The sequence below is a fragment of the Crocuta crocuta genome, unplaced genomic scaffold (genome assembly GCF_008692635.1).
Source record: "Crocuta crocuta isolate KB4526 unplaced genomic scaffold, BGI_CrCroc_1.0 scaffold433, whole genome shotgun sequence".
Taxonomy (NCBI): domain Eukaryota; kingdom Metazoa; phylum Chordata; class Mammalia; order Carnivora; family Hyaenidae; genus Crocuta; species Crocuta crocuta.
Window position 1 is genome coordinate 1,170,225 of NW_027530001.1, and position 21,008 is coordinate 1,191,232.

The 21,008-nt window shown below is 36.6% G+C and overlaps 1 protein-coding gene across 1 annotated transcript in view; it reads left to right on the forward strand.

The window, feature by feature from the left end:
• Nucleotides 1-287: 287 nt before the first annotated feature.
• SKIL (SKI like proto-oncogene) overlaps nt 288-21,008 on the forward strand; it is a 28,454-nt gene continuing 7,733 nt past the window's right edge. The window contains exons 1-3 of the mRNA XM_077763668.1: nt 288-2,071; nt 17,057-17,154; nt 18,679-18,911. Of these exons, the coding sequence (XP_077619794.1) occupies nt 974-2,071; nt 17,057-17,154; nt 18,679-18,911 (1,429 nt within the window). The 5' untranslated portion in view covers nt 288-973. The remainder of the gene's footprint in view (nt 2,072-17,056; nt 17,155-18,678; nt 18,912-21,008) is intronic.

A 21,008-nucleotide genomic window follows, 5' to 3' on the forward strand; every position in this document is an offset into this window, starting at 1 on the left:
AAAACTGGGAAAGATTCTGGTACTTAGTTTTAGGTGAGATGATCTATTTAAGGTTTTTCTAATTCCCTTTTGAGAGATGTTTTTGTTCCCTTTACCCATTCTACAAATTACTGTTTAAATGAAGTTCTTCTAGTTAACTGGTGTTAGATTTAAAGAAGTCGCTCAAGTGTCACCTTTGGTAAAGTGAACTCAGTATTAAGATTAAGAAACTAGTTGCACACTGACCCTTTGGTCTTTGGAGCAAATTCAAATATAACTCTGCCTCACTGCTCTTCTCTTCCAGATTAATTAAAAGAAGAATGAACAGTAATCCATGAAGATAACTGGGCAGTTTTTCTTTAGATATAATTTTTAATTGTAGAAGTTCAAGTGGAGTCAGAGGTTCTTCTTACTGTAAGGAGGATTTCTACAAGCCTTCAGTTTGTCAACGCAGACCAACAGATCATTACTTTTAGAGAAGATACTGTTTTCTTTTCCTTTTTTGGTGTCCTTGGTGCCAAAAACTAAATTTGGGTGCAACATTTTGATTTGTATTTGTTTCTAGGTTTTATGACACAAGTAATTGCATAAACTTTTCACATGTTTTGCTTCAAACCAAACCAAATCAAACCATTGCATTGAATCTGGACATCCCGAATTGAGAGAATTGATAAGTTTATTTTAATACATATATTTGAAGAGTTCAGAAAAAAAGGCTTCCTCGGAGGTGTGCCTCTCAAAATTGTATTCTTTATAATTAGAGACAAAATAAGAAATTTTATAGCACTAGCAGTGAAAGTGTATTAGAGTATAAGGAGAACCAAATAAAGTTGCAAAATCTCTTGAGTAATTTAGGGAGATTTCTCTTTGGAAATTTAAATTTTCTGTGAGAGTAGTTACTACATGTATTGATATACATTGTTCTATCTTGGAATGAGTGACTAAATAACAATGCCAATCTCAGACTTACTTATTTAACGCCACAGTTTTAGCAATGGAAAACCTACAGACCAATTTTTCCTTGGTTCAGGGCTCAAATAAAAAACTGAATGGGATGGGAGATGATGGCGGCCCTCCAGTGAAAAAAATTATGACGGACAGTCCTGCAAATGGAAAAATGATGATAAACAAGATGCCAACAGTAAAGAAGGAACACTTGGAGGACTATGAAGTGCCAATGGAAACTGATGGGGAGCATGTCAAGCGAACTTGTGCTTCTGTGCCAGAACCTTTACATTTAAATCCCAGTTTGAAACACACTTTGGCACAATTCCATTTAAGTAGTCAGAGCTCTCTGGGTGGACCAGCGGCATTTTCTGCTCGGTATTCCCAAGAAAGCATGTCACCTACTGTATTTCTGCCTCTTCCATCTCCTCAGGTTCTGCCTGGTCCACTGTTCATCCCTTCTGATAGCTCCACAGAACTCACACAGACTGTGTTGGAAGGGGAGTCTATTTCTTGTTTTCAGGTTGGAGGAGAAAAGAGACTCTGCTTGCCTCAAGTCTTAAATTCTGTTTTACGAGAATTTTCACTCCAGCAAATAAATACAGTGTGTGACGAATTGTACATCTATTGTTCACGGTGTACTTCAGACCAGCTTCATATCTTAAAGGTCCTGGGAATACTTCCGTTCAATGCCCCATCCTGTGGGCTGATCACATTAACTGATGCACAAAGACTATGTAATGCTTTATTGCGGCCACGCACTTTTCCTCAAAATGGTAGTGTACTTCCTGCTAAAAACTCATTGGCCCAGTTAAAGGAAACTGGCAGTGCCTTTGAAGTGGAACATGAATGCTTGGGCAAATGTCAGGGTCTGTTTGCACCCCAGTTTTATGTTCAGCCTGATGCTCCATGTATCCAGTGTCTGGAGTGCTGTGGAATGTTTGCACCCCAGACGTTTGTGATGCATTCTCACAGATCACCTGACAAAAGGACTTGCCACTGGGGCTTTGAGTCCGCCAAATGGCATTGCTATCTTCATGTGAACCAGAAATACTTAGGGACACCCGAAGAAAAGAAACTGAAGATAATTTTAGAAGAAATGAAGGAGAAATTTAGCATGAGAAATGGAAAAAGGACCCAAGCCAAGGCAAGTTTTTTTTAAAATAGTAATTTTAAATAATGGCAGTGGTTTACTTTGAAATCAAAAGCCTATATTTAGACTATTAAGCTGTGTGTTAAGAAACTGTTACGGCTCATGCAACAACAAAAAATACTGGTCTTTGTAATGTGTTATGTTCGTATCACACGTTTTAGGCTATAAAGTGCTTTCCTGTGTGTGTGCTCATTTGATCTTTCAAACAACCCAGTGCAAGAAGTAAGATTATTCCCATTCTACAGATAAAGAGAACGAGGCTCAAATCAAGTTGTTTTCCTGAGATTTTATAGACAGGGAGTGGAGGATTTGGGGCTTCTTTGTCAAGTCATGATCTCTTTCTTTTTCACACATTCTGCTTTTTGATGACTAGATCTGTTGTTCTAGGACTCCAGATAATTTACACTTTGGTGTTATTTCCATTTGCAAACGGTATAATAGCTAGCCAAAACAATTCTGGTTGTGGGCTTCAAACAGCATTTTGTAAAGATAGATCTAGGATTTCTGACATTGTTTCGAGATCTGGATATTCAGGCTTGATCAATATTGGAAATAAATGGAAAAGACAGGTTTATCGGAAGAATTTGTGATTCTTGTAAGAGAGATTTTTTTTAAAAGAAAGAAATAATTTTAAAAAATTGTGACAGCTAGAATAAAAGGATTATTTTAGGCTAAATAAATATTAATATAAAAACCTGTCAGCAAAGAGATCTTGAACATTAATTTTCCCATTGCATTATCTGGTAGGCTTAGCGAAGGTCTTACATTAAGAGTTTGAATGCTCGGGTAATAAACAACATTTGGGTTCTTAAATACGCAGTTTGTTGATTTGGTTTTTAAATGTATTTTTACTTGATTAAAATTAGTATAATAGCACTATTTAACACTGTGGCAAGCATCTTTCTTGAGCAGTTTTACATGTATAATTTTATTTGGTTTGTACAATGAAAGATTGGCCATGTTTCATCTTAAGAATCTAAGTTTTTCACTATTAGTTTTTATTCTTGAAATAACCTCTACCTTTTCTACTTGACAGAAGAAATGAACGAAGTGTCTTAAATGACCTTAGCTTATTCACAGCAACATTAGAGCTTGGGCTAGAATCTAAGATTGGTGTCATGTGCTTTATTATGGTACCTTTGAGGTTTTGAGGGAGATTTAGTTACAGTTGAGTTTTAAAACTGTGATTTGTTTCTGAAGTTCAAGAAGATAATTTTAGACTCTTAATTCAGGGTAGTTTTCTACGTGCTGCTCCCAAAGGGTCAGTACTTTGAAATTCCTTGCCTGTGGCTACTTAGATAAGTTTATATTGTTCATGGGCAGTTATTGACTGATTTTGAAGAAGGATGGACTTCAAGCCACTTCTCAAATTACAGGACTTGCTTGCAGCTGGATTGGTCCCATGCTGAAGCTTGTGTTTGGAGATGATCTATATTCTCAAAATGTGGAATGCCCCTTTTGATAGTTTATGATATTTTGCCCTATGCTAATGAGGTCTCTACCCTTACATGTCCATAGGTGACCACATTATTTGCCAAACATTCTTACTCCAATCTTCATTGCTCTGACTTTAGCATTTTTGGGATAAACTTCTTTGCCTGATGTTCCTGCTCTGTATTTGTGAGCAAAAACATCTGAGAACCATGGTAAAGATTAAAAGGAAAAAGGTGATGAATTTACTTAACTGAAACTGTATGTGCTAGGGTTTGGGTAAAATTGAAACCATTCTTCATCTGAATGTAGTCCTTTATTGTCTTAGAAATGATTAATTTGAATCATTTTTTTAATAGGGGAAGGTGTGAGATTTTTTCTCCCCAACTTTTGGCTGTTATCTTTTTGCAAGATTTACTATAGTGTTTTTGGTTTCATTTTGGTATTCTTTTCAATTTTATGTGAATTGTAAGCAATTTAAGGGAACTTAGGAAAATTTCTAGCAATGAAATCTTAAAGAACACTTTTGGGTTCATGTGTAATACAGACTTGTGTGGTTGTTTTATTATGCTTACCACTCCATATTTTGAACATTTACTCCTGAAAACTTTGTGAGGTAGTTCTTTTTTGAAGGTCTGTGAGCAAGGTTTCTCAGATGAGAAGCCAGTCCCAGATGGGTCACATGTTCCTGGTTGTATAACTGGTGGGTGGTTATGAGGAGCTGAATGCAGTTGAGGAGCTGAATGCAGTTCTCCTGACTTGAAGTCTAGTAATTTTCACTGCTTTTCCCTAAAGCAAACTTAGTAGTAGAAACTACTACTGAATTTTGAGAAACATTAACTTTTCTTACCAATTTGATTTAGTATAATGGTTCGTAAACTCTGTGTTAACTTGAATTTTATACCAAGGTCTTTAATTGGGAGGGGGTGCTAAGAGATATATCCTTGACTGGGGAACATTTTTTATTATCTCCTGTGAGTCAGTGATTTGGTTGCCAAACAAACCAAATAGACCCAGAGGAAGCTCATTTGAAGAAGTCAATATAGGCTTTCTTCTTTTTTTTTTTTTAATAGAAGAGTAAACTCAATATATTAATTTCTTATGTAAAGAGCCTTATGTTTAGTGTGAATACTAATGTAGTTCAATATGTTTATATAGTTAATTTATTGTTTTAGATTAAAAAACAAAAATTATGAAACTCAAAAGGCAGTTGTTTGAAATGTAGCTGTTAAGTTATTTCCAAGGATGGAAATGAAATTAGGAATGATCACCTATTTGCATAACTAATAGCTCCACTTAATTTGCATAGTTAGTAGCTATATTTAGGTGGGAGAAATAAGTGGTATAAGGTCAGTGTTCTAAGTGAAGAACTGGCTCTGTGTAGAAACCAATGGTATATTTTGAAGTCTTTCTTACTCAGGTCAGGACAAGAAATACAACTGATTTTAGATCTGCCTAGCTGGCTTTGTGAAATGATGTTCTTAAGCAATTTATTTCTTCGTATCACCTGAGCTTTTGGTGCTTTTTGTTAGAAATGCGGTTGTTGTATTATTTATTTGATGTAATTCTGATTTAGTTGATCATCCGTTTTTGTCTATGGAAAAAAGAAAAAAGGCTGCTAAGCAAATTGGTCATTTGTAAGTAAAATTTGAAGCGTGATATTTAAGATTATTTTCAAGCACGTTAGAAAAGCCCACTTGTAGTCATAGGTGGTTCTTTACTCCTACAATTTGTAGCAGAAAATCTTTAAGTTAAAGATGGTTATGCCCTTATATTTTTTAAAAAAACTTAAAATTCAGATTTCTAACATTCAGACTTGACTACTCTTAGGTAAGTAAAATAATATGGTATATATTTTGCTTAGGAATAAAATAGATTATCTAGGATGCACATAAATGACCTAAAGATATCAATTTAAGCTTTTTTTAAAGCCTATTAAACATTTACTATTTTTAGTTTTGCATTTTCCTTCCATTTCATCATTTCTGCAGAGGTCATTGGAATAATAATAGTACAAAAAAATTTTTTCTCATCTTGTAAACTGCCTTTTTCTGTGTAGGAAGTGCATTTCTTAGTCCAAACCTAAGTAAGGTAAGGAGATACGCTACAGAAAGTGGGTGACTACATAAGGTAGTGTTGAGACAAAATGTGTTTCAGTAAGAGTTGTGGCCGATTTGGTGGTAATTTGTTACATCCGTGGTATCGTTTGCATTTTGTGATTAGCATAAATTTTGATCAAGTAGGGATAAGGTTAGAATTGGATGAAGTATTTGTGCTCATATGCACAACTAGTATGAATATTTTTGACTAATTTTCTAAAATTAATAATTGACTTCTTGAGTTTAGAGACTCTTTTTCCTGTTTTCCAAAACATAGTTTTAAGTGCTTGGCACATCAGAGGCAATCAGTGAAATCTTTTTTTAATCTGAATACAATTTTGAAGAACAGTACACTGTATTATATTTTAGAATATTTGGAGTTTTTTCGAAAAATAATGGTTTGATCTGTAAATAAAAAATGTAATTTGCAAATAAACTGTTGAATGAGATAACTGATCAAATGAGAGAATGGAAGTGAAAGCATTTTGGAAGTTAAGAGGCTGGAAATGTAGGATGATACTTCAAACTGTTATTGAAATATTTACTAATATGTGTTTGGGGACCTTTCCTTTCCCCAAACATCTTACCTTATCTGGAATTATGTGAAGACCTCTCTAACACAAATAAGATAACTGAGTAACGGGTTCAAATGTATCCCACTCTTAGTTATTTGTACACAGTTATTGTACTAGTTGGATATTTTATTTAATTATTAAAATGAAGTATGCAAGAAGAAAGTGCAAAACAAGTCTCTTATAAGAATTATGTTATAAAGAGGATTCAGTGAAATCTTTAGAATGGCTTTGGGAATAGTGCCCCCTTATGGTTTAGGAAATATAGAGCCTGTATTCATTTTTTACCATTAAAAAGAGGTAAAACATTTATAAATGTTAACATTTTTTAAAAGGCTGGTGATAAAAAAACTTACAAGTTTATTCTTTTTGGTCTAAGAAATGGGAAACAATTAAGAAACTTCAAGGAAGAAGAAAAAGGGTACACCTGAATCAGTGTGTAGGCAGCCAGTAGTGTTCTCATAGCTATGCATACATTATAATTTATGCCACTGAGAGAACAAGGAAGTAATCAAGAATTGGGTTAATTTCAATCCCTTTAGTATTCTGGGAGAGGAAAGTGTGGAGGAAAACTCATTTTGTTCAAGTAAAGAAGTAGAACTCGTTTGGGAATAGCTTTAGTAATGACTGAACTTGTATTTTGTCCACATGCAGAAATTTTGGTCTAATGAGGGTTCGTATACTTAAAATAATTTAAGGATTTTTTTAGACTATGAAAAGCAAAAAAGATATATAATTAAATTCTAAGCCTTTTCTTAAGGTGAGACTTGCTTTATTCATTAATTAAAGTATTACAGTACCATGCTAGACAGAAAAAGGAATGAATAGGAAAGATATAAATTACTTTAAAACTAACATTGATTTCTAAACTTAGAAGTGGGTCACAGAAATATGTACATAAAGACTAAATGGGGGCCCCTTAGAGCAGGACTTTATCTTCTAGTTTCTGAATCTAGAATGTGTAGATGTTTAATAAAGTTTGAGTAACTGAATAAAAAGTCTTACTAGCCCTATAGTTGCCAGTTGTTTTTGAGGAGAAAAACAGGCTTAGTTTTAAAGCAAAGAAGCACTTTGTTTTTATTTGCGGTATTGAATTTGTTTTGAGATTTCAAATAGCACTAAAAGTATGTATTTTGTTTATCTAACGGGGACAAGGACTATGAAAGTTTAGGAAACTCTCTTAAGATCATTTTGGTAACACTAGGGCTTTTATTCAGTGTTAAAAACTTTTTTTGATGTGGTTATGAAAGCAATATAGGTCCATTGTAAATCCTAAACAAGTGAAAAGAAGAAAACAAAATTTCATAATTCATAATTTCACATTCGTAATAGTGATAATTATCACTGGAGTTCATTCTTTTACACATGTAATGCTTTGTAAATCTGTGCAAAAGCACCTGCACAATGCACAAATGTTATTAATACAAGACTAGTTGTTGAAATAATACGTTTGGACCAATTTTAGGATGGTTCACTTAGAGCAAGGTTTTTCAAATTGCAATTTGTCACTCTTGCAGCCCTTTTCATCTGGGGTTCTAGAGAGGAGATTTAAGGCCCTACAGAAGACGATCCGAGTGATGATTCCATCACTTCTCCCAAAGATGGTACATAACTGCCATTCTAAATGCTTTGGAGTAAGTTAATTCATTGCATACAGTGGATGCCTTGGGGCATTTGGGCTTGTCTTTTGAGAACCCCAGTTGAGAAGGGCCAGGAAGTTTACGAAATCAATTTAGTGGGTCAACCAGCATTAAAAAAATGAAATAGAGCAAAATAAAAAATAAACTACATTGCTAATGGTAAAATTAATTCTATATTAAAAACTTAATCTTCATTTTGATATTGTCAGTATACATTAATTGAAGGCCAAAATAATCTGAAATAATAATCTTTTATTTTTATTTTTTTTAATATTTATTTTTTGAGAGAGAAAGAGACAGGCGAGGCAGAGAGAGGGAGACCGAATCTGAAGCAGGTCCCAGGCTCTGAGCTATCAGCACAGAGCCTGATGCCAGGCTGGAATCCATGAACTGTGGGATCATGACCTGAGCCAACGTCGGACGCTTAACCAACATCCAGGCACCCCAGAGATCATAATTAAAAAGAAAAGTTTTTAAATGTTTGTTTATTTTTGAGTGACAGAGAGACGGAGCATGAGTGGGGGAAGAGCAGAAAGAGAGAGGGAGACACAGAACCTGAGGCAGGCTCCAAGCTGTCAGCACACAGAGCGCAACACTCAAACCCATGAACCGTGAGATCATTACCTGAGCCAAAGTTGGATGCTTAACCAACCTAGCCACCCAGGTACCCTATCATAATTTTTTAAAAAGCATGTATGCTGGGGGACACTTGGGTGGCTCAGTAGGTGGAGTGTCCAACTTCGGCCCAGGTCATGATTTCATGATTTGTGAGTTCTTCAGGCCCTGCATTGTTCTCACTGCTGTCAGCATGGAGCCTGCTTTGGATCCTCTGTCCCCTTCTCTCTCTGCCCTGCCCCCACTCATATTCTCTCTCCCTCCCACCCTCTCAAAAATAAACATTTTGTTTTAAAAAAGCTTATATGCTGAAATGGGCTGGCAAAGCAAAACCTTAGATTTATACAGGTTTTTAAAAAAATATTTTTTAATGTTTTATTTCTGAGAAAGAGAAGACAGCGTGAGCAGGGGGCGGTCAGAGAGAGAGGGAGATACAGAATCTGAAAGAGGCTCCAGGCTCTGAACTAGCTCTCAGCACAGAGCCCGATGCAGGGCTCAAACCCACAAACCGTGAGGAGATGACCTGAGCCGAAGTCAGACACTTAACTGACTGAGCCACTCAGGTGCCCCCATACAGATATTTTAGTGAAAAGATGTACATGACATGTAGATTGCTAAGTTATTGTAATATTAAATGGATTGGACACTAGAATTCCAGTATAAAAATTTTTATTTTTAGGGGCACCTGGCTGGCTCAAATCAGAGGAACATGTGACTCTTTTGATCTCAGGGTCGTGCGTTCACACCCGACATTGGGTGTAGAGATTACGTACATAAATTAACTTAATTGTTTTTTTAATTTTTAAAAGTGCCAGGAATTGAACAGGACTTCTAGCAGTTTGCTCCTTTTCCTTTACATTGTGAAGGGAGTGATCCCATACTACTAACTTCACATGGCTTTATTTCCATAAGGGATTTAAGATAATAGTTGCACATTATAAAAATGTGAGCCTTTGCTTTTCCTGTGAGTGTCTTTGAGCGCTTTAAACTTAAAATTGGCTTTGTGAAATAGGTGGATCTTTCAGTGTGGGGGAGCAGCAGACCTTGCTCTAACTCCAGAAGATCTACCTGGTTCTGGTAATTTAGTGGAGGTTCTTAGATCATATTGTTTCAGTTTTGCATTAGCTTCATTCATTCTAATAATTACAATGAAGTGAGGCACAAGATTAAGCCTTAAAATCTCTTAAGTAGCTATTTGCTACCTTGTAACCCTATTCCTCTTTCAGTTGTTGAAACACTCATTCACAACATGTTGGAAGTACTAAGGAAACTTGATCCTTCAGTAAGAGATTCAGTTTCTTTCAGTAAGAGTTGTTGTCAGCTGTGTGGTAGGGCGTCTTTGTGTCCTTCTGAAATCATTTATTGACAACTTGAATGCCTTAGTATTATAATAACACAGCAAAAAGACCCTGACAGGGGTCTTCACTTTATCCCTAAGGAGTTATTGCTTAACTATATATTCAGTCATGTGTTTAGTAAGATTGCTAATGATTTATGTTGGGCTTGTACAAAGTAATGTATATTTAATATACATTATCTTTTATTTCTTGTGTAAGCACAGCATTAGGATAGTCTGTTAAATTTACCAATCTGCTAGTTCTTTGTATGCATACTGTCTTAGGAATAAATACCACAATGTAAAAATTTACCTTTTATAGCTCTTTCTAAATTCTGTTTTTAAAAATAAATTTTCCACATATTTAAAACAATTTAAATCTAAGTTTTGGGGAGATTTTGGAAATCCTACCAATATATGTTGAGGTATTACCTGGGTTTCTTTAGTTCATCAATATTTGTCACTCGGATTTAATTAAAAGGTCACAATATTAATCTGATACTATAATTAAAAACTAGAGTATCACCTAAAAGCAAAGTGTATTATTGGGGATAAGTCTAGGAATTATAAAGGGTGTTGTCTTTTCTTTTTTTTTCTCAGTACAAATGGTAATGTTTATATATGAATAAGTGCCGAGTGGGTAGCATTGCTTTTGTATCCAGAAAGTGGTGACTAAAATGTTTATTGGGTTTTTTTTTTTTTGTAAATGAAATCAGGTTCTCTTAATTACTTGCCATTGTGAGACTAACAAGCATTGTACTACCAAAACACAATAGTTCTTTATTAGGAAGTCTGATTATTGAAGGATCATGTGTAATATAACACAGTAAATTGAAATTTAGAGAAACTCTTATAAAACATTTCCTAATTTTTACTTACTTAAAATGTACTCTTCTGTACATTTTGGGATTGTTTTAATTTTGCTTTCATAGATGTTATTTGTTTTATGACTTAGAGAAAGAATGAAATAATATGTCTGAAAATTTTCCTGTGTTTCAGAGGAGAAGATGCCATCTGTTCATTTTGTGGTAGATAATGGTGGGGAAGTTGGTGATAAAAGCATTTAAAAATGTTTAAGGCTCTAACTTAAGATACTAAGTGATCTACTTCTCTCCTTTGCCAAGTAATGTAATGAATTCTCTTCTAATGTTTAAAAACACAGAGTAGTAAATTATTCCCACCTTGAAAAGTAAGATAAGAGGCAGTCAATGTTCATATCTTGGTATCTAATTTTTATCCGTGATCAGTAGTAGCAGTACTGCTGTGCCATTTAATTATATTGTTCTTTTTTTGAGGACCTAATTTGTATGTTGACAAATGCAGAATAGATGAGAAAATCTGGCATGCCTGTGAATGTTCTGTTGTATAATACGTGCTTTTCTTAATTGTTTTTAACACACAGTTAGGATAAGTTGTTATAAATGTGTTTATGGCTTACCGCATGTTAGATAAAATTAAATCCCAACATTCTATCATGGTTAGTGTTGTATATTTCTCCATTATTTATATTATTTAATTTGTAGATCTGATTTCTAAATATACACCCCAGAGACTGCTGGTACTTCGGTACTTCATGGAGTAGAAGGATATTGAATGTGAAAGAGACTTATCTTCTTTCTCAGTTTCATGGTAGCAGAGTAACCTGATAAAAGTCCACCCTGGGAATTAATGAGCTAAGCTGTCATTCAGGATTCATTCAACAAATATTTATTAGTTCCTTCTACGTGTCAGGCATGGTGCTAGGTACTGAAAATACATAAAAGTAAGGAAGATGGCCCTTGACCTAAAGCTGTTGTACAGGCAGAGGCTGGATAGCCACTTGTCAGGGACTTTGAATAGGGAATTCAGACATAGGCTAGGGGACTGCACTAGGTGATCTTTGAAGAGGTTTCTTTAAAATCTCTAGACTGTGATTCTGTAGTTGGATTGTGTGAGATTAGAAAATAAAGGACAAAAATTAAAGAGGGATGGATATTTAAAATGATAGTAATTCTTTATGGCGTTAACTGAAGTTCAGAGATACAGAAATATGCACTGGCTTTGGGTCATGAATAAAAATAGTAAAACTTATATAGATCAAGCTGTAGAGTTTTGAAATGAACTTGATCAAAATTAAGTCAGATTTCAAGTAAAGATAAGAAGTTTTGACCTTGCCTTTCTGGAGATTTGAGATTCCAGATATCTATAATAGAAAAAACTTTGGGAACACCTGGGTGGCTCAGTTGGTTAAGCGCCTGACTTTGGCTCAGGTCATGATCTCATGGTTTGTGAGTTCGAGCTCTGCACCGGGCTCTGTGCTGACAACTCAGAACCTGGAGCCTGCTTCAGGTTCTGTGTCTCCTTGTCTCTCTGCCCTACCCCTGCTCATTCTGTCTCTCTCAAAAATGAATAAACATTAAACATTTTTTTCAAGAAAAAGCTTTTGAAAATGTCTTAATTTTGGTAATTTTAATTAAAAGAATTGAAGTAATTGATATCTTGGGCAGTACATCCAGAATTATTTGGGATATACAACTGGTTTAAAGTGGAGCTTTCTTTATTTTCTAAATATTGAGTTTAACAAGTGACTTCTAGGAAAGAAATTCCAATTTAATTCAAGCTGATCTCTCTCTTTTTTTTTTAACATTTATTTTGAGAGAGGGAGAATACTTTTGCACAAGTAGGTGTGGGGTGGGGAAAGAGAGAGAGAGGGAGAGATCAGGAGAGAGAATCCCAAGCAGGCTCCACCCTTAGCACAGAGCCTGATACCAGGCTTGATCTCACAACCATGAGCTCATACCTGAGCTGAAATCGAATTGGACTTTTAACCCACTGAGCCACCCAGGCACCCTAGCTGATCTTACATTTCATTGATTTGTTATAGTGAGCTTATCCATGCTTATTAACACCTCTTGTCATACAGTGTTCGGATGAAAAATGTTCTAAGTGAGTTTTCTGGATGATGAAGCTACTCTTTTCAGCACTGTGTTTTTTACAACTTTATCCGTTTTCCTGAATTCTAAAATGTCTTAAATAGTTTTCAGTCTTTCTAAGTGGTAGGTATATATGTATACAGTGTACTATTTATGTCTGGTATGTAATAGAATATAATTTAACTATGTCATGTTAACTCAAGACTTCTTAAACATCAGTTTCTGTACTCTGTTGTAGTGAAGGTAGGGGACAAGTGAGATATATTAAATTATTTGCCCTGGTCTATGGTAAAGTCCTCATATTGTCTTGCTTTTTGAATCAGTTTTTGTGTTTGCATGTTGTAATTGTCCTCTCCTTAGGCTGTCACTTGCCACCTGGCATCTATTATTTAGTATTACTGTTACCAGCAACATCCTTTCTAATTTACTTGTAGAACTAAGTTATAGACTGAGAAACTATGTAAACAAGTGATTGGCTTATTTTATAAATAAGGATTTGATTTTTCAGATTCTGAACTTTGGAATTGATCAAGATTGTGAGTTTGTTTCTTAAGTGTACTCTTACGTATAGCCTAGGGGCCCTCACTGAATACTCTTTTTTTTTTTTTCAAATTATTTACTGAACATCTTAAAAAAAATTTTTTTTTAATGTTTTATTAATTTCTGAGAGTAAAAGAGACAGCATGAGCAGGGGAGGGTCAGAGAGAGAGGGAGATACAGAATCTGAAACAGGCTCCAGGCTCTGAGCTAGCTGTCAGCACAGAGCCCGACGCAGGGCTCAAACCCATGAACCGCGAGATCGTGACCTGAGCCAAAGTCCGACGCTCAACTGACTGAGCCACCCAGGCACCCCTGAATACTCAACTCTTAAATCCTTTGAAAATATTTTTATTTTCCCTAATCTTGTGTTCTTGTTAGTTTTTCACATTACTTGTTCATTCTTTTTTTTTTTTTTTTTTAAGGTTTATTTATTTATTTTGAGAGAGAGGACATGCTTGGGTGCTTGCAAGCAGGGGAGGGAAAGAGAGCACGGAAGGCTGGAGAATCCCAAGTAGCCTCTGTGCTGCTAGCAGGGCTTGAACTCACTAACCGTGAGATCATGACCTAAGTGAAGCTCGATCTCACAAACCATTAGATCATGCATGAGCTGAAGTCAAGAGTCAGATGCTCAACTGACTGAGCCCTGCAGGTGCCCTCCTTGTTCGTTCTTAACCAAAATTTTGACCTCCCACAAATAGAAGTTACCATATTTTTATTTTTGTAGATTAAAAAAAGTTTTTAATGTTTACTTATTTTTGAGAGAGACAGAGTGTGAGCAGGGGAGGGGCAGAGAGAGAGGGAGACACAGAATCCAAAGCAGACCCCAGGCTCCCAGCTGCCAGCAAAGAGCCCATTGGGGGTTTGAATCCATGAACCGTGAGATCAAGACCTGGGCCAAAGCTGGCCGCTTAACTGACTAAGCCACCTAGGTGCCCCATCTGTATTTTTATTCTTGTCTTTTAATTGGCCTTAAATTACCTCCTAATTGATCAAGTTGTGTAGTGTTTGCTCCAAAAGCTGTTTTCCTCTTCATTTTCGGCCCATTTTGTTGGGGCAGTAGGTTGCCAGGTTTCTCCTGAGTTTCTTCCTCCTCATTGTTTTCCTCCATTAGCGGCATCTCCCCAGTTGAACCACGGGCACTTTATGGATTAATTTTGCTTTAATCACAACTGCTTAGCATCTAGAGATCTGTTTCTCTTCTATTTTGTGTAGTTTCTTGGTTCTGAACTGGAATATTGAGACATTAGGCAAAATAGTTTTCCTGATTTCTTGGTATTTAGTGGCCGTCCTCCGGGTGCTGTGTTTATGAATTTTTGGATGATGGCATCCTTTCCCACACACTTTGCCTAGTTGCATAAGTGAATGGAGACTCTCCGAGGCAGTGTCAGAAGAATATGAAGCTCTCCTTTTTGTCTCATCCTTCCCTTACCTCCTTCTTAATCCCGTTCTCTCGTACTCCACTGGGTTTGTCTGTTAATCTCCAGTTTTTGTTCCTCACCCAGACCTTGCCTCCTTGCAGCTCCTGCCTCTACCAAGTGAGTCTTGTTCTCCCTTTAAGATACTCTTTTTCCTAAAAGAGCAGCATAATTACTGTACTTTGAAATACAGAAGGTGGTGGTGGTGGTGGTAGTGGGGAGGCCGCCTAAACAAAGCAGATAAGGGAGAAGTTAGTAGTTCCAGGTTATTCTTTTCTTAGTTTTTTTCTTTTTTTTTTTTAATGTTTAACGTTTATTTTTGAGAGACAGAGAGAGACAGATCATGAATAGGGGAAGGGGAGAGAGAGAGAGGGAGACATAGAATCCAAAGCAGGTTCCAGGCTCTGAGCTGTCAGCACAGAGCTTGACACAGGGCTTGAACCCACAAACCGTGAGGTCATGACCTGAGCCAAAGTTGGATGCTTAACCAACTGAGCCACCTAGGCGCCCCATCTTTCTCAGTTTCTGAACCTCACTTTTCTAATCTGTAAAATGGAGTTCATGCTACCTACTTAATGTAAGTTATTGTTAGAATTAACTAGGGTGTATAAAGTTCTTATCAGGTAGATGCTGATTAAGTAGCCTGTTACCATCTCCTTTTCCTTTATTTACAGGTACAGTTTATGAGGAAATATGGTTTACTGATAAGTGTTGGGCAAAGTAGTTTAGCCTGGCAAACTTTTGTGGTGTGTGTTTGTTTTTTTTGTGATATTTATTAGACATCAGTCGCCTGTGAAAGGAAGGGAGTGGGAGTAAGACTGGGTAGAGGGAAGGTGAAAATATGCAGTGCAGTCCCATCAGTGTTTCAGCCAGGTCGGCAGGGAGCTGTGGAGTGATAATGCTCGTTTGAGTTGTGTCATACATATTAGGATAAAATGCCTGCTTCTTTGGACTTCTACCTCCCTGACATTGGTCACCATATTAGCTGCCCAAAGAAAGTCATGACCCAGCTTTGAGAAGTTTCCTCACAAGCATGTGCTGCTCAGGTACTATGCCGAATTCTTGAGGTAAACCCTCCACAGATCTGTAGAGTTCTCTCTGGGCACCTTTCTCTGTCCTGCACACTTGATTTGCCTTGGTCTTTCTGGACATTCTACTTCTCTACTCAGGTTACTTTGTGAGGCTCTGCCTGGTTTCCCTTGTCTTAAAAAAAATTTTTTTTAAACATTTCGCTATACTTCTTTTATTATATATCTACCTATTCATCCCTCTATCAATGCACTTTTCTTCCCCTCCAGTTTTATTGAGAAATATTCGATATATATCACTGTCTAAGTATAAGGCATTCTGCATGATAGTTTGATTTACATATATTGTGAAGTAATTACCACAATAGGTTCAGCTAACATTCAGCCTTGTAATAAAGTCTGTCTTGGTGTCTGAGGTGCATTGGGGTGCCTCAGCCTCACCATCCCCATCCCCTGTGTTATAGCATTGTCTCAGTGGTGTCTTGTTTAAAGATGATAGTTGTTTTTCTTGGGGGCGAGGCAAAGTCAGGAGCGACCTATGTTGCCAAATACTTAGGGAAAATACCCTGGCAAAATACTTATTGCTATAGTATGTTGTCTAATTCATTAACAAATACTGTAGGAACGGGTATATTCTAGCTGGTTGTAGCAGCAAGAAGAATCGCAGAACTTACCAATGGTGTACATTTGCAAGGTGCTATTTAAAATGGATTTAAAACATAGATTCCAGGGGCACCTGGGTGACTCAGTAGGTTAGGGGTCGGACTCTTGATTTCAGCTCAGGTCATGATCTCATGATTGTGAGGGATTCTGCTTGGGATTCTCTTTCCTCTCCCTCTGTCCCTCCCTCCGTTGTGTGCTCTCTTGCTCTTCTCAAATAAACATTAAAAAAAAAAAATAGAGGTGCCTAGATGGCTTAGTCGGTTAAGTGTTCAACTTCGGCTCAGGTCATGATCTTATGGTTCGTGGACTTGAGACACATGTCTGGCTCTCTGCTGATAGCTCAGAGCCTGGAGCCTCAGATTCTGTGTCTCCCTCTCTCTTTGCCCCTCCCTGCTCACACTCTGTCAAAAAATAAACATTAAAAAATTTTTTAAAAACATTAAAAAATAGATTCCATGCGTATGAAATTTTATGAAACCATTTTTGATAATCCATGTTAGACATGCATGCTGAAACTATTTCTGTGATGGGATAATTGATGTTGTTTTGAGTGAGTAGATTTGGTACTTTAAGGAAAGACTGCCTTGTTAGAAGATGACTCTTAAATAATGTAATTTTTATTAGTCAGAGTTCTCTGGAGACATCCAATGGCCCTGTCTCATTGACACATGAAATTAACCACCATATCTTCCCTCAGTGAACCTTTTCCCTTCTACATTTTTCTACAGATAGATACATCATCAGGAATGGAATTACAGTCATGGTACCCTGTTATAAAGCAGGAAGGTGACCATGTTTCTCAGACACATTCATTTTTACACCCCAGGTGAGTGAGTATTGGCTGGTTCCGTCCTTCCTTCCTTCCTTCTTCCTCCCTCCCTCCCTTCCACATCTATACGTCAGGTACTGTTCTAGACTGTATCAATTCATTATTTAGTTTTGAGCTTGTTAATGAAATGAATTTTAAATTATGTTGAATATTTGAGGTAACCTTTTCTGGTGTTTATGTTCTTTCTAGGAATTTATCATTTCCTTTTCACCCTGGAGTAAACATTGAAAAATATCCTTTAATTTCCTTCCCTTTAAGAAGAACCAAACTCTTCAAGAGTTTGGTATGCAACTTTGGTATTTTACAAAGAAGTTTGTTTTTTTTTTTTTTTGAAATGTACAAGTTTTGATAGTAACCACATCCCTCAAAAATCCAGTTTTCATATTTTTGATAAAAATCCACCTTAGATTGTAAACTTTTTATTTGTTGATTCCTAGATTTTTACTGATGTAAATATAAATCCCCCCCCCCCCACTGCAAACATGGTGATGAAGAATCTCAGTCTTACTTACATTTGCACAGTTCCTACCATTCCTGTTGTGTTGAAGCAAGTCTTTGGGTATTACTAAACCTATCCATTTTCTTAGCAGAACACTGAGTTTTCATCTGCAGAATTCATGTGATTGGTAAAGAGGAACAATATAGATTACTATGTAGCAAAATCAGATATGAGGAGATCATCATTAGAGTTTAGGGCATGAAGTATTATGTCACTTAAATGGTTGCATCATTTGGCTAAAGGTTATGCAGATTATAGTTAATTATATGGTACTTCAATATCTAGCTCAAATTTGTTCCATAGGTCTCTCAGGTAATCTGCTGAACAATTTTATGTAAGCTTTGAACGAAATTGGTAGTTATCCCTTCAATCTTAGTTTTCTACAACTTACTATCGAATTTTTATCAAATTAGGAAGTACTAAAGTATTTTAGGAAGATTGCTCTGTGGGGTTGGAAAGAAGTTGGACTTGTTGCCCAGTAGCTGGGCAGTATTCAGACGTCTATAGAAGGGCCCTAGGAGCTCCTGATAGGGCTGGCAGCGAATCAGGCCTTAGCCTTTTAGTGTGGAACTGACTCAGCCTGTCTATAACAAAGAGCAAGTATTCCTTGCTTTGGACAGGTGGCAGGCAAGAAAGTGGTTCTCTAAGGAGCATATGTATGGTCTGTTTTCTTTCTAGCATAAGCCTTATCTACTCAGGGCTATTAAACAGCTTTAAAGTGCTTGATGCCTTTAATTCTCAGGTGGTTTTGAGGGAAACAGATGAGACTGATTTTCTTTCCCTGTAAGTATCTCTTATGCTTAGAAATTACTTTTTGCAAAATAACAAAAATTACTCATAGTTTTGCACTTAACTGCCTAAAGTATTGAATTTTTAAAGAATTCTTTTCTGTGACCCTTATTTTCTGAGTTGTTATGTTGTCTTTTAATGTAAAATTTTTAAATGATAGAAATAAATTTAATGTATTTTGCTTTTTTACCCAAGCATAGTATGTGTCTTATTTTGCCTTTCTTTGTTTTTAGCTACTACTTGTACATGTGTGATAAAGTGGTTGCACCAAATGTGTCGCTTACTTCTGCTGGATCCCAGTCTAAAGAGGTCACAAAGACAGAGACAAGTAGGTCCATACCAAGACCATCAGAGAAGCCTCATGGGAGCGGGAAACATCAAAAAGTGGTATCTTATCCAGATGTCTCACTGGAGGAACAGGAGAAAATGGATTTGAAAACAAGTAGAGAATTATGTAGCCGTGTAGGTAAGTATTCAGAAATTATTTAAAATAAAATATCTAGTAAACATGTTTATTCAGCATTTTCTTTCTTTCTTTCTTTTTTTTTTTTTTTTACTTTTTTTTAAATGTTTGTTTATTTTTGAGAGACAGAGAGAGACAGAGAATGAGCAGGGGAGGGGCATAGAGAGGGAGAGACAGGACCCGAAGCAGGCTCCAGGCTCCGAGCTGTTAGCTCAGAGCCTGACATGGGGCTTGAACTCATAGACCGCGAGTTCATGACCTGAGCTGAAGTTGGATGCTTAACCAACTGAGCCATCCAGTTGCCCCTATTTAGCATTTTCAAAGATTTCTATTTAAGAGAATGTTCCAGATAATTGAAGCTTCATCTTAAAGAAAAAGTGTACCTCTCAAAACTCTGAGTTACTCCTTAGAACCTCCATTGCTATGTTTCTTTAGCACAATGATAGCTATAGCGGCTAATGATATAGGTGTGTAGGCCATGTGGTTTCATACTGCAAGTGATTTCTGTATGACTATTTTTTTCCTTTCTTGCCTTTTTTGGTTTTTTTTTTTGCTATCTGTTTTCTTCAGAAGGACCTTTTTAAGTGCTGTGAACCGGGAAACCATTTACTTATGCTAAGAAGTATGTAAGAATAGTGAGGTGTAGGACTCAGGGAAACGTCGTCATGGGATAAGCAAAGGAGTGAGAAGTCATGGCTGTGAGTGAGTGAGAGCCAGCAGAGGGCGTAAAAGCAGAATGCTGGCTAGACATTTGAAAAAGATAGAAAAGCTGCCTCTTTCCAATGGCTTTTAAAGTACCATGGACCAGGGCACCTGGGTGGCTCAGTCAGTTAAGCGTCCAACTTCGGCTTAGGCCATGATCTCAGTTTGTGAGTTTGAGGCCCATGTCAGGCTCTGTGCCGACAGCTCAGAACCTGGATCCTGCTTCTCATTCTGTGTTTCTTTCTGTCGCTGCCCCTTCCTTCACTCACACTCTTTCTCTCTCTCTCCCTCTCAAAAATACATAAACATGGGGCGCCTGAGTGGCTTAGTCAGTTAAGCGTCCGACTTTCGCTTAGGTCATGATCTCGCGGTTTGTGGGTTCGAGCCCCACGTCGGGCTCTGTGCTGACTGCCAGCTCAGAGCCTGGAGCCTGTTTCAGTCTGTGACTCCCTCTCTCTCTGACCCTTCCCTGCTCACGCTGTCTCTCTCTCTCTCCTAGAAATAAATAAAGCATTACAAAAAATACATAAACATTAAAAAGATTTAAAAAAAAAAAAGTACCGTGGACCACACAAGACATGTCTGCACAAATGCTGCCTCTTTAACCCTCTTTACAGCAGTAGGGCTTTGCTTATAGCTTAAGCAAGTGTGACAATTGTCTCAGCTTTCTTGGAGTAGTTGAAGATTCTTGGGGTCAGGGGGGTTTCTGTACTTTAATTTTGAGATTTTTAAAATTCAACTTTGGATTTAAATGAAGTAAATAATAATCAGTAACATACTATTAAGTCCTCTTTGCATTCTATTTCCCAAACTNTAAACATTAAAAAGATTTAAAAAAAAAAAGTACCGTGGACCACACAAGACATGTCTGCACAAATGCTGCCTCTTTAACCCTCTTTACAGCAGTAGGGCTTTGCTTATAGCTTAAGCAAGTGTGACAATTGTCTCAGCTTTCTTGGAGTAGTTGAAGATTCTTGGGGTCAGGGGGGTTTCTGTACTTTAATTTTGAGATTTTTAAAATTCAACTTTGGATTTAAATGAAGTAAATAATAATCAGTAACATACTATTAAGTCCTCTTTGCATTCTATTTCCCAAACTAATTCTAGTGACTTAAAAAATTGTTGGGGTATAGTTCATAAACCATAAAATACACCCTTTTAAAGTATACAGTTTTGTAACTTTCAGTAAATTCATAAAGTTGTTCAACAATACAACTATTTAATTTCAGGACATTTTTCTCACCCCAAAAGGAAACCGTGTAATCCATTAGAAGTTACTCCCCATTCTCCTCTTTCTCCAGCCTCTATTTATTTTCTTTTTTTTTATAGATTTGCCTATTCTGGACATATCATATAAAAGATATCATATAATATGAGACCTTTTATTGTCTGTCTTTT